This window comes from Mchenga conophoros, linkage group LG3, assembly GCF_057382185.1.
Source record: "Mchenga conophoros isolate Kocher_MC1m ecotype Shallow Benthic linkage group LG3, M_conophoros_male_GT1.1, whole genome shotgun sequence".
In the NCBI taxonomy this organism is placed as follows: Eukaryota; Metazoa; Chordata; class Actinopteri; order Cichliformes; family Cichlidae; genus Mchenga; species Mchenga conophoros.
In genome coordinates this window covers 69,994,137-70,007,083 of record NC_140528.1, presented here as the reverse complement: position 1 = coordinate 70,007,083, position 12,947 = coordinate 69,994,137, and the positions used below count along the sequence as shown (strand labels likewise).

The 12,947-nt window shown below is 38.0% G+C and overlaps 1 protein-coding gene across 1 annotated transcript; it reads left to right on the top strand.

Annotated features, from left to right (window-relative positions):
* The first annotated feature begins 789 nt into the window (after window positions 1-789).
* On the top strand, window positions 790-11,334 carry LOC146580331 (uncharacterized). The gene is made up of 22 exons (XM_085268055.1): window positions 790-3,144; window positions 3,238-3,302; window positions 3,426-3,619; window positions 3,940-4,049; window positions 4,145-4,206; window positions 4,296-4,438; window positions 4,533-4,855; window positions 4,950-5,008; window positions 5,113-5,261; window positions 5,360-5,934; window positions 6,029-6,090; window positions 6,195-6,343; window positions 6,442-7,601; window positions 7,696-7,754; window positions 7,859-8,007; window positions 8,106-8,797; window positions 8,892-8,950; window positions 9,055-9,203; window positions 9,287-9,627; window positions 10,196-10,257; window positions 10,343-10,488; window positions 10,589-11,334. The coding sequence occupies exons 1-22, from the start codon at window positions 790-792 to the stop codon at window positions 10,672-10,674; spliced, it is 7,149 nt and encodes a 2,382-aa protein (XP_085124181.1). The 3' UTR covers window positions 10,675-11,334.
* Window positions 11,335-12,947: the final 1,613 nt, after the last annotated feature.

The following is a 12,947-nucleotide window of genomic DNA, read 5'->3' as shown; positions in this document are numbered from 1 at the left end:
AAATCTCCAAAAGTCAGTCATTATGCAAATGTACTGTTTATAAGATTGGGGAAACCTGCAGTCAGCTGAAACTGAAGAAGTCACTTGGATGAGTGACGAAACGTTTCTCCCACAAAACGCTATGTCCAGATGAACAGAATCAACTTTTGGAGATCCATGTACACAATTTTCCACTTTTGGGGGTTGCAGGGGTTAGTGGAGGCAGTGCGTAACAGACAACTACTTCTTATGTAGGCAGATTTATCTAGGAGTATAAATGACTTTGTTACTGTCAAATAATAAATAAATAAATAAAATTTGTTCCATTTTCTTTAATATTCTAAAAATGCCAAAGACAATTTGACTTATGCCTATCCACCTGAGTCCATTTCAGGTGAATGGTGTTTGAGATCATGTCAAAACCTATGAAATTATGAATGCAGAAAAGTACTATCAGATTTTGATCAATCACGCAATACCATCTGGAAAGTGTCTGATTGGCAACAGTTTAATTTTTCACCGTGACACTGATCCCAAACATGCATTGGCAAAGTGCCTGGAAAGAGAAAAATAAACAGCAAGTCCATGAATACACACTTATCAATAATAACAACTTGCAATTTATAACAAATATGCACATTGTCAAATATTTCAGGCCACAATGAGTGCTGGTCGAGGCTTGACTGTTTTGTTAACCATTTTGGGTAAGTAACTGAATACATTACAAAAAATCATAATACAGGTCTCAGAAAGAGAAAAAACGAAATGTTATTGTCCATATGCTCAGTTGCTGTTGCAAAAGCAGAAACTATGGCAACGACAACAGAAACTACGGCAACGACAACAGAAACTGCGGCTCCAACAACTGGTTCAACTGCAGTAACAACAACAGAAACTGCGGCAACAACAACAACAACAGAAACTGCGGCTACAACAACTGGTTCAACTGCATCAATAACAACAGAAACTGCGGCAACAACAACAGAAACTGCGGCGACAACAACTGGTTCAACTGCATCAATAACAACAGAAACTGCGGCTACAACAACTGGTTCAACTGCAGTAACAACAACAGAAACTGCGGCTACAACAACTGGTTCAACTGCATCAATAACAACAGAAACTGCGGCAACAACAACTGGTTCAACTGCAATAACAACAACAGAAACTGCGGCAACAACAACAGAATCTGCAGCAACAACAACAACTGGTTCAACAACACCTGCTTCAACTGCGGCAACAACAACAACTGGTTCAACTGCGGCAGCAACAACAGAAACTGCGGCAACAACAACAGAATCTGCAGCAACAACAACTGGTTCAACAACACCTGCTTCAACTGCGGCAACGACAACTGGTTCAACTGCAGCAACAACAACAGAAACTGCGGCAACAATAACTGGTTCAACTGCCCCAACAGTAACAGAAACTGCGTCTACAACAACTGGTTCAACTGCAGCAACAACAACAGAAGCTGCAGCAACAACAACTGGTTCAACAACACCTGCTTCAACAGCAGCAACAACAACTGGTTCAACTGCAGCAGTAACAACACCTGGTTCAACTGCGGCAACAACAACAACTGGTTCAACAACAGTAACAACAACTGGTTCAACTGCAACAACAACACCTGGTTCAACAACAACACCTGGATCAAAAACAGCAACAACAACTGGTTCAACAGCAGCAACAATAACACCTAATGCAACAACAACACCTGGATCAACAACAACTGGTTCAACTGCGGCAACGACAACAGAATCTGTGGCAACAACAACAAGTGGTTCAACAATAGTAACAACAACTGGTTCAACTGCGTCAACAACACCAGAAACCGGATCATCAAGAACACCTGGATCAACAACAACTGGTTCAACTGCGGCAACGACAACAGAAACTGCGGCAACAACAACAACAACTGGTTCAACTGCATCAACAACAATACCAGAAACTGTATCAACAAAAACACCTGGTTCAGCGACAACTGGTTCAACAGCAGCAACAACAACACCTGGTTCAACAAAAACACCTGGATCAACAACAACTGGTTCAACTGTAGCAACACCAACAGAATCTGCGGCAACAACAACTGGGTCAACAGCGGCAACAACAACACCTGGTTCAACAGCAGCAGCAACAACACCTGGTTCAACAACAACACCTGGATCAACAACAACTGGTTCAACAGCGGCAACAACAACACCTGGTTCAACAACAACAACTGGATCAACAACAACTGGTTCAACTCCAAAAAACACAACACTTGTTTCAACAACAACTGGTTCAACACCAGCAACAACAACTGGTTCAACAACAGTAACAACAACTGGTTCAACTGCGGCAACAACAACACCTGCTTCAATAACAACACCTGGATCAACAACTACTGTTTCAACTGCGGAAACGACAACACAATCTGCGGCAACAACAACAAATGGTTCAACAACAGTAACAACAACTGGTTCAACTGCGGCAACAACAACGCCTGTTTCAACAACAACTGGTTCAACTGCTTCAACAACAACACCTGTTTCAAAAACAACTGGTTCAACAGCAGCAACAACAACTGGTTCAACAACAGCAACAACAACTGGTTCAACTGCGGCAACAACGCCTGGTTCAACAACAACTGGTTCAACTCCAACAAACACAACACTTGTTTCAACAACAACTGGTTCAACACCAGCAACAACAACTGGTTCAACAACAGTAACAACAACTGGTTCAACAGCGGCAACAACAACACCTGTTTCAACGACAACTGGTTCAACACCAGCAACAACAACACCTGCTTCAATAACAACACCTGGATTAACAACTACTGTTTCAACTGCGGCAACGACAACACAATCTGCGGCAACAACAACAAATGGTTCAACACCAGCAACAACAACTGGTTCAACAGCAGCAGTAACAACAAATGGTTCAACTGTGGCAACAACAGAAAAAACGACGATGACGACGACGACGACAACAACAACAACAACAACAACAACAACAACAACAACAACAACAACAACAACAACAACAGCAGCAGCAGCAGTGCCGGTAGTTCGTACACCAGTTGTTGTTCTTGCAGCAGTTTTGGTTAAACCCTTTGTGCCTCAACTCAAAGATAAAACTAGTCCAGAATTTATAGCACTTGCGACAGAAGTGGTAGTAGTGGTGAGTAAAATACTGAGATTCATTTTGAAGTGTTGTTAAGATTCCAGCTGATTTGAATTAATTAATTAATTTCTACTTCTTTGCTCCACACAGTATGAAGTCATCTATAGAGCTCGATATGGTTTGCTTTTCAGCCGTGTTATTGTCATAGCATTCAGGTAAGATTTTTACTTTTGTTCATTTATGACAACACTAATCTTATTAACAGTAATTGCAAATAATTAATGTTAATTTAACATATTTCATTAAGAATTGAGTGTTTTCTTCTTCTTTTTCTTTAGACAAGCTGGGACCAGAACACGAGCATCTGATACTGAAGCAGAAGTGCAGGTTGTGTTTAACAACACAATAACACCTGCACAAATCCCAGAAGCTGAAGCTGTTCAACAAACCTTAGTTGAAGCGGTGTCTAACCCCAACAACACTTTCAACATCAGTATCAATCCAGCATCTGTCGTAGCAACCCAAATAAACAGTGAGTAAACAGAAATCACACATGTGATTCCCAAAGGATTTTTTTTTTAAACAAAGCAATATAGCTATTCATATTTAATATATCACATTCAATTTGATATAGTTTGATATATAGTCTGTGTAGTTATTTATTTCATCATTCTCAGAGAATGATGAAATAAACATAATTATTTAATGTGCTAAACAGCAGAAAGAGTACTTTAAATTAGATTTACCAATGTATAGAAACAAGAGAGCATCATGAAAAATGACTTTGTTTTTAACTGCTTTTTTCTTCCTCTTTGTTTTCTACACCTGTAACAACTGCAACTGCTGAGCCAGTTTTTACAAAGCTGTTGCGGTTCGCATCGGTTGGAGAGACATTTACAGCTGACTTGCTGATCTCATCATCTCCAGCATTTAAAAATAGATCATCACTGATAGTGACAACAGTAAGTTTTCTCTCTTGAAGTCAAAAAGTGGTTAAATGCATGCATTCACTTTAGCATATGGACTCACATATCTTTGATTGTTTGTGTTTCTGCAGCTTGAACCGATCTACAATAAAACATTTTCTTCATACAACTCAATGGAAGTGACTGGATTCCGGTAATTTATTTTTTGTTTGATGACTACATATAATACATAATACACAAAGAATTAATGCAAGTAAAACAATATTTGGCTTGATTTTGCAGAAATGGATCCATCATCACTGACATCTACATTCAGTTTGCATCTACATCAGCGCCAAATAACACTGACATTGAAAATGTTCTGACCAATGCAGCTCCAAACATAACAGCCTTCAACATTACCAATGTTGTTGTCAGTGACCCAGGTAAGCGCTATTTAATATTATCACATTTTAATTCATATTATCTCAGAACTGTTTGTTAAAGCAACACTTTGTTTCCTTTTCTTGGCATTTACAGTGGCTTCAACTGCAACAACAATGACTGCACCTACAAACGCAACCACAGCAAACCTTACAAACACCACACCAGGAACAAATACAACTACAGTGTCTACAACAGCTTCAACTACACCTGTGAACGCTACAACACCAATCATCACTACCCCAACAAACGCAACCACAGTTTCTCCTACAACCACTACAACTGTAACAACTACAATTGTTGAGGCTGTTACAACAAAGCAGTTGCAGTTCAGAGATGTTGGAGCAACATTTACACCTGACTTAGAGAACTCATCATCTTCAGCATTTACAGAAAGAGCCAGACAGACAGTGTTAACAGTAAGTTTTGCTGTTGAAGTCAAGCAATATTTAAATGTTTACACTCACTTATGCATACACACTCAAAGATCAGTGATTGTGTGTGTTTCTGCAGCTCGAACCTTTCTACAAGACATTTCCTTCATTCCGCTCAATGAGAGTGATCAGATTCAGGCAATTTATTTTTTACATACTGATGCAATATACCAAATGTTTTATGATAGTTATAAATATTTGCGATAACTGAATGCAAGTAAACAATGTTTTCTATTTTGCAGAAATGGATCCATCATCAGTGACGTTGATATTGACTTTGCATCTATATCAGTGCCTAATAACACTGAGATTGAAAATGTTTTGATCAATGCAGCTCCAAACATAACGACCTTCAACATTAGCACAGAGTCTGTTATTGTCAGTGACCCAGGTAAGCACTATTTAATATTATCATATTTTTTAATTCATAATATCTCAGAACTGTTTTGTTCAAGCAACACCTCTTTTCATTTTTTTTGGCATTTACAGTGGTTTTACCTACAACTGTGAGCACTACAACACCAATGATGACTACCCCTACAAACGCAACCATAGCAACACTTACAAACACCACACCAGGAACAAATACAACTACAGTGTCTACAACAGCTTCAACTACACCTGTGAATGCTACAACACCAATGATGACTACCCCTACAAACGCAACCACAGCAAATTTTACAAACACCACACCAGGAACAAATACAACTACAGTGTCTACAACAGCTTCAACTACACCTGTGAATGCTACAACACCAATGATGACTACCCCTACAAACGCAACCATAGCAAATCTTACAAACACCACACCAGGAACAAATACAACTACAGTGTCTACAACAGCTTCAACTACACCTGTGAATGCTACAACACCAATCATCACTACCCCAACAAACGCATCCACAGTTACTCCTACAACCACTACAACTGTAACAACTACAATTGTTGAGGCTGTTACAACAAAGCAGTTGCAGTTCAGAGATGTTGGAGCAACATTTACACCTGACTTAGAGAACTCATCATCTTCAGCATTTACAGAAAGAGCCAGACAGACAGTGTTAACAGTAAGTTTTGCTGTTGAAGTCAAGCAATATTTAAATGTTTGCACTCACTTATGCATAGACACTCAAAGATCAGTGATTGTGTGTGTTTCTGCAGCTCGAACCTTTCTACAAGACAACATTTCCTTCATTCCGCTCAATGAGAGTGATCAGATTCAGGCAATTTATTTTTTACATACTGATGCAATATACCAAATATTTTATGATAGTTATAAATATTTGCGATAACTGAATGCAAGTAAACAATGTTTTCTATTTTGCAGAAATGGATCCATCATCAGTGACGTTGATATTGACTTTGCATCTATATCAGTGCCTAATAACACTAAGATTGAAAATGTTTTGATCAATGCAGCTCCAAACATAACGACCTTCAACATTAGCACAGAGTCTGTTATTGTCAGTGACCCAGGTAAGCACTATTTAATATTATCATATTTTTTAATTCATAATATCTCAGAACTGTTTTGTTCAAGCAACACCTCTTTTCATTTTTTTTGGCATTTACAGTGGTTTTACCTACAACTGTGAGCACTACAACACCAATGATGACTACCCCTACAAACGCAACCATAGCAACTCTTACAAACACCACACCAGGAACAAATACAACTACAGTGTCTACAACAGCTTCAACTACACCTGTGAATGCTACAACACCAATGATGACTACCCCTACAAACGCAACCACAGCAAATCTTACAAACACCACACCAGGAACAAATACAACTACAGTGTCTACAACAGCTTCAACTACACCTGTGAATGCTACAACACCAATGATGACTACCCCTACAAACGCAACCACAGCAAATCTTACAAACACCACACCAGGAACAAATACAACTACAGTGTCTACAACAGCTTCAACTACACCTGTGAATGCTACAACACCAATGATGACTACCCCTACAAACGCAACCATAGCAAATCTTACAAACACCACACCAGGAACAAATACAACTACAGTGTCTACAACAGCTTCAACTACACCTGTGAATGCTACAACACCAATGATGACTACCCCTACAAACGCAACCACAGCAAATCTTACAAACACCACACCAGGAACAAATACAACTACAGTGTCTACAACAGCTTCAACTACACCTGTGAATGCTACAACACCAATGATGACTACCCCTACAAACGCAACCATAGCAACTCTTACAAACACCACACCAGGAACAAATACAACTACAGTGTCTACAACAGCTTCAACTACACCTGTGAATGCTACAACACCAATGATGACTACCCCTACAAATGCAACCATAGCAAATCTTACAAACACCACACCAGGAACAAATACAACTACAGTGTCTACAACAGCTTCAACTACACCTGTGAATGCTACAACACCAATGATGACTACCCCTACAAACGCAACCATAGCAAATCTTACAAACACCACACCAGGAACAAATACAACTACAGTGTCTACAACAGCTTCAACTACACCTGTGAATGCTACAACACCAATCATCACTACCCCAACAAACGCATCCACAGTTACTCCTACAACCACTACAACTGTAAGAACTACAACTATTGAGGCTGTTACAACAAAGCAGTTGCAGTTCAGAGATGTTGGAGCAACATTTACACCTGACTTAGAGAACTCATCATCTTCAGCATTTACAGAAAGAGCCAGACAGACAGTGTTAACAGTAAGTTTTGCTGTTGAAGTCAAGCAATATTTAAATGTTTACACTCACTTATGCATACACACTCAAAGATCAGTGATTGTGTGTGTTTCTGCAGCTCGAACCTTTCTACAAGACATTTCCTTCATTCCGCTCAATGAGAGTGATCAGATTCAGGCAATTTATTTTTTACATACTGATGCAATATACCAAATATTTTATGATAGTTATAAATATTTGCGATAACTGAATGCAAGTAAACAATGTTTTCTATTTTGCAGAAATGGATCCATCATCAGTGACGTTGATATTGACTTTGCATCTATATCAGTGCCTAATAACACTGAGATTGAAAATGTTTTGATCAATGCAGCTCCAAACATAACGACCTTCAACATTAGCACAGAGTCTGTTATTGTCAGTGACCCAGGTAAGCACTATTTAATATTATCATATTTTTTAATTCATAATATCTCAGAACTGTTTTGTTCAAGCAACACCTCTTTTCATTTTTTTTGGCATTTACAGTGGTTTTACCTACAACTGTGAGCACTACAACACCAATGATGACTACCCCTACAAACGCAACCATAGCAACTCTTACAAACACCACACCAGGAACAAATACAACTACAGTGTCTACAACAGCTTCAACTACACCTGTGAATGCTACAACACCAATCATCACTACCCCTACAAATGCAACCATAGCAAATCTTACAAACACCACACCAGGAACAAATACAACTACAGTGTCTACAACAGCTTCAACTACACCTGTGAATGCTACAACACCAATGATGACTACCCCTACAAACGCAACCATAGCAAATCTTACAAACACCACACCAGGAACAAATACAACTACAGTGTCTACAACAGCTTCAACTACACCTGTGAATGCTACAACACCAATGATGACTACCCCTACAAACGCAACCATAGCAAATCTTACAAACACCACACCAGGAACAAATACAACTACAGTGTCTACAACAGCTTCAACTACACCTGTGAATGCTACAACACCAATCATCACTACCCCAACAAACGCATCCACAGTTACTCCTACAACCACTACAACTGTAAGAACTACAACTATTGAGGCTGTTACAACAAAGCAGTTGCAGTTCAGAGATGTTGGAGCAACATTTACACCTGACTTAGAGAACTCATCATCTTCAGCATTTACAGAAAGAGACAGACAGACAGTGTTAACAGTAAGTTTTGCTGTTGAAGTCAAGCAATATTTAAATGTTTACACTCACTTATGCATACACACTCAAAGATCAGTGATTGTGTGTGTTTCTGCAGCTCGAACCTTTCTACAAGACATTTCCTTCATTCCGCTCAATGAGAGTGATCAGATTCAGGCAATTTATTTTTTACATACTGATGCAATATACCAAATATTTTATGATAGTTATAAATATTTGCGATAACTGAATGCAAGTAAACAATGTTTTCTATTTTGCAGAAATGGATCCATCATCAGTGACGTTAATATTGACTTTGCATCTATATCAGTGCCTAATAACACTGAGATTGAAAATGTTTTGATCAATGCAGTTTCAAACATAACGACCTTCAACATTAGCAAAGAGTCTGTTATTGTCAGTGACCCAGGTAAGCAATATTTGATATTCTCATATTTTAAAATTCATAATATCCCAGAACTGTTTATTCAAGCAACACTTCCTTAACTACAGCGACTCCTACAACCACTTTGACTGCAACAACTACAACTACAGCGACTCCTACAACCACTTTGACTGCAACAACTACAACTACAGCGACTCCTACAACCACTTTGACTGCAACAACTACAACTACAGTGACTCCTACAACCACTACAACTGCAGCAACTACAACTGCAGCAACTGCAACTACGGCAACTCCCACAACCACTAAAGCTGTAACAACTACAACTGCTGAGCCAGTACAAAAAAAGGCAGTGCAATTCAGATCTGTTAATGGGATATTTATAACTGACTTGCTGACATCATCATCCACAGCTTTTAAAGAACGAGCTTCACTGATAGAGACAGCAGTAAGTTTTCTTCTAGTAGTTAAATAATACTTAAGTGTATGTATTGTGAATAATTGCAGAGTATATACTTATATTGTCATATAACAGTATTTTGATAGCATTAAAAAAATGTATGGCCATCTTTTCTATCCATACATTTATGAATCCCCTCCTAAAGTCAACAATTTCTCCATTGTTTATAAGATTATACAAATTGAGATAAACAAAAATGATATACACTATATGCAATAAACTATATATCAAAAACATTTCCACCATGATATAAACTGAACTAAAATTCCACAGTAAATACTGTGTTTCTATTTTTTTCCAACTCATTGCCATGCTTTTGCAAGTGTTTAAAGAAAAAAGATAAAACATAAAGGTGACCTGTAACCTGTATTATGCTAGCCATTCAAGAAATGGGTAGCTGGGTGACCAGAACCCCCCAAACACTATTATGTATATATGTTGCACTATGATATTACATAGTCCTAATAATATGTCCCAATTGACATTGTAGTAAAGAAGCACAATCCCAAAAAGCAAAACATACATACTTACAGTGTGTTTACTCATTTTTCTGCAGCTTAAACCTTTCTACCTGGCCAGATTTCCTTCATTCCGCTCCATCAATGTGACTGCATTCAGGTAAATTGTTTATGGTATATAATTTTACAAATATTTCAAGTAAATAAAGGAAACAAAACTAAGTTTTCGGTTTTTCCTTTCACAGTAAGGGATCCATTATCAATAACATGGACATTGGATTTGCAATGTCACTGGTCCCTAATGCAAAAGAGATTGCACAAGTTTTGATTGATGCAGCCAAGATAACACCCTTCGACATTGATATCAGTTCTATTCTTGTGGACGGCATATGTAAGATATATTTAATTCAATCATGTCAAACATATTACTATATTACAGAACAGTTTCTGAAAGAAATGCCTTTTTTTCTTTTTCTCAACATTTACAAAAGTGTCACATGGAGTGAGCCACAAGATCAGTCTCCTCACTGCTTCCTGTATGGTGCTGCTGTCATGGCTCCTGTCAGGCCAGCAATAACATCTGCGCTGATGCTCTTGTGAAATAACTTGAGGAAATGTCTCCTGTGACTGGGTATGAAAAAGGATTTTGTTCCAACTGAAAATCCACGAGGAGCTTCTGATGAAGAGCAATCATACCATGATTTAGAAGTAGCTAAAACTGAAATTAACCTTTATGTTATCTATCAATATAAACTTTAACATAATTTCCAACAAAGGTGTCATTGGTTGTCAATTTATAATGTAAGTCCTGTGATAAAGTCATACTGTAAGTTATTAATATCAATGAGATCAAGTTTTAATCCATGAAGCATCTCCTCAGCTTCTGACTCTGAGAGTGAAAAAAAATGAAAGTGATAATCAGGAAATCATCACCTCACCTAGCATTCATGAAATATAAGATGTGTGAAAATGTCCTCTTTGGTCACCTTTACCAGTCAATATTTAAATATATTTCTTGTATATATTGTATTCTATTATTGTATGTATTCTGTTTGTATTGTATTGGATAATTATGGTAAAAATTCTAAGTGATCCTGATACACACATTTAAAATTATTTAAAGAACTGTCCCTATAAAAAAATATAATATTAATATCACCTTTTTCTTTCTGAAGCAGGTTCTTCACAAGTCTATCATGATAAACTAAAGAAGCTTCAATTAAAGACATTGAACAAACCCTGCCTATCTTGATTTTTAAATATACTACTCTAATCAACTACTCTAATTTTTCTTTTCAAAAAATTGATTAGGAAATACGATCATAGCACTCTTAAGACCCCTTCATAGATTTTTGATACAAGTAAAACTAAATCTAATTCTAATAATTCTCTTTTAATTTTAGGTTTACACATTGAATTAGAAGTATTTTTTTGGTGAAAGAATATGGACCTCAGTCTAAAAAACGACCTCTACATATTTTATTTTTCAACCAACATTTTTCAGCATTTTTTAATGAGTTCAGTGAGGTAAGTGACATGATATTTTGAGAGCTGTATTAGACCTATACATGTTCAAAAGAGACATTGATCTTGGGCTGAATTTGGATCAAATTACACCAAACAAACACAGCTGAATTTTCATCTACTGGTGTGATGTGATGGTACTGCAGCTTCCTCGCACAAATGCTAGTTTAATTCTAATCTAATCTAAATTCAGGTTTATGTGCCTATCTGTCCACAGTGTACTCCATTTCGGTGGAGATAGGCTCCAGCCGAACTGATGACAATAGCATTAAGAAAACCTTCTAACCTGACCTTGCTGCTTCTTTTTTTTACAACACACAATATCTCCACACTCAAATACTGAAATTGCACATAATTTTGCATCCTTTTTAAATTTTTTATTTTCTACAAAGCAACAACAGCACGGGACAAGGACATGCAACAAGGATGGAAAAACAGAAAACACACACATATATACAAAAATATGTACCTGTGCAAGGCAGCACGGTGGCACGGTGGTTAGCACTGTTGCCGCACAGCAAGAAGGTCCTGAGTTCAATTCCACCATCAGGCCAGGGTCTTTCTGTGTGGAGTTTGCATGTTCTCCCCATGTTTGCGTGGGTTCCCTCCGGGTACTCTGGCTTCCTCCCACCGTCCAAAGACATGCAGCTTGTGGGGATAGGTTGATTGGATAATCCAAATTGTCACTAGGTGTGAATGTTCGAATGAATGTGAGTGCAAATGGTTGTCTGTCCCTGTGTGTTGGCCCTGCGGCAGACTGGCGACCTGTGCAGGGTGTACCCCGCCTCTCGCCCTATGACAGCTGGGATAGGCTCCAGCACCCCCCGCGACCCTCAAAAGGATAAGTGGAAGTGAATGGATGGATGTACCTGTGCATACAAGGATGCAAAATTATACACTGTCACAAACATATACAAACAGCCATCCATACATGAGAAACAGAAATGAAATGAATGTATGGATACAAATCTCTTGTGTATAGTTGCTTAACTATTGACTGTAAATGAAAGTAAGTAATTTAAGCCAATATTATTAAAAAGCAGAGAGGGAATTTGTTAGGAGAATATAAGGACTTCTTAAGGTGGGATAGTCCAAGTCAAGAATTATGTTAGTCTAAGTAAAGCAGTTGGTGACTTCAAAATTGGATAACCCATCATAATTTTTCCATAAACTGTGGTTTGCCAGCTCTGAGTTACCCCCAAACCTTATCTGAGGGAACCAGCTCACAGCATTACCACCATAAAAACACCCTTCAGACCATGGGAAGGTGGCCTGTTTATTTGTTGTATGTGATTGACATAATTAAATAATAACTAATTAGTAATA

Coding starts and splice junctions, on each gene's coding strand:
- LOC146580331 (XM_085268055.1), top strand. CDS start 790: ATGGCAACGACAACAGAAACTACGGCAACGACAACAGAAACTGCGGCT. Junction 4,050..4,144: donor CATCACTGATAGTGACAACA/GTAAGTTTTCTC, acceptor GTGTTTCTGCAG/CTTGAACCGATCTACAATAA. Junction 10,258..10,342: donor ATCAATGTGACTGCATTCAG/GTAAATTGTTTA, acceptor TTCCTTTCACAG/TAAGGGATCCATTATCAATA.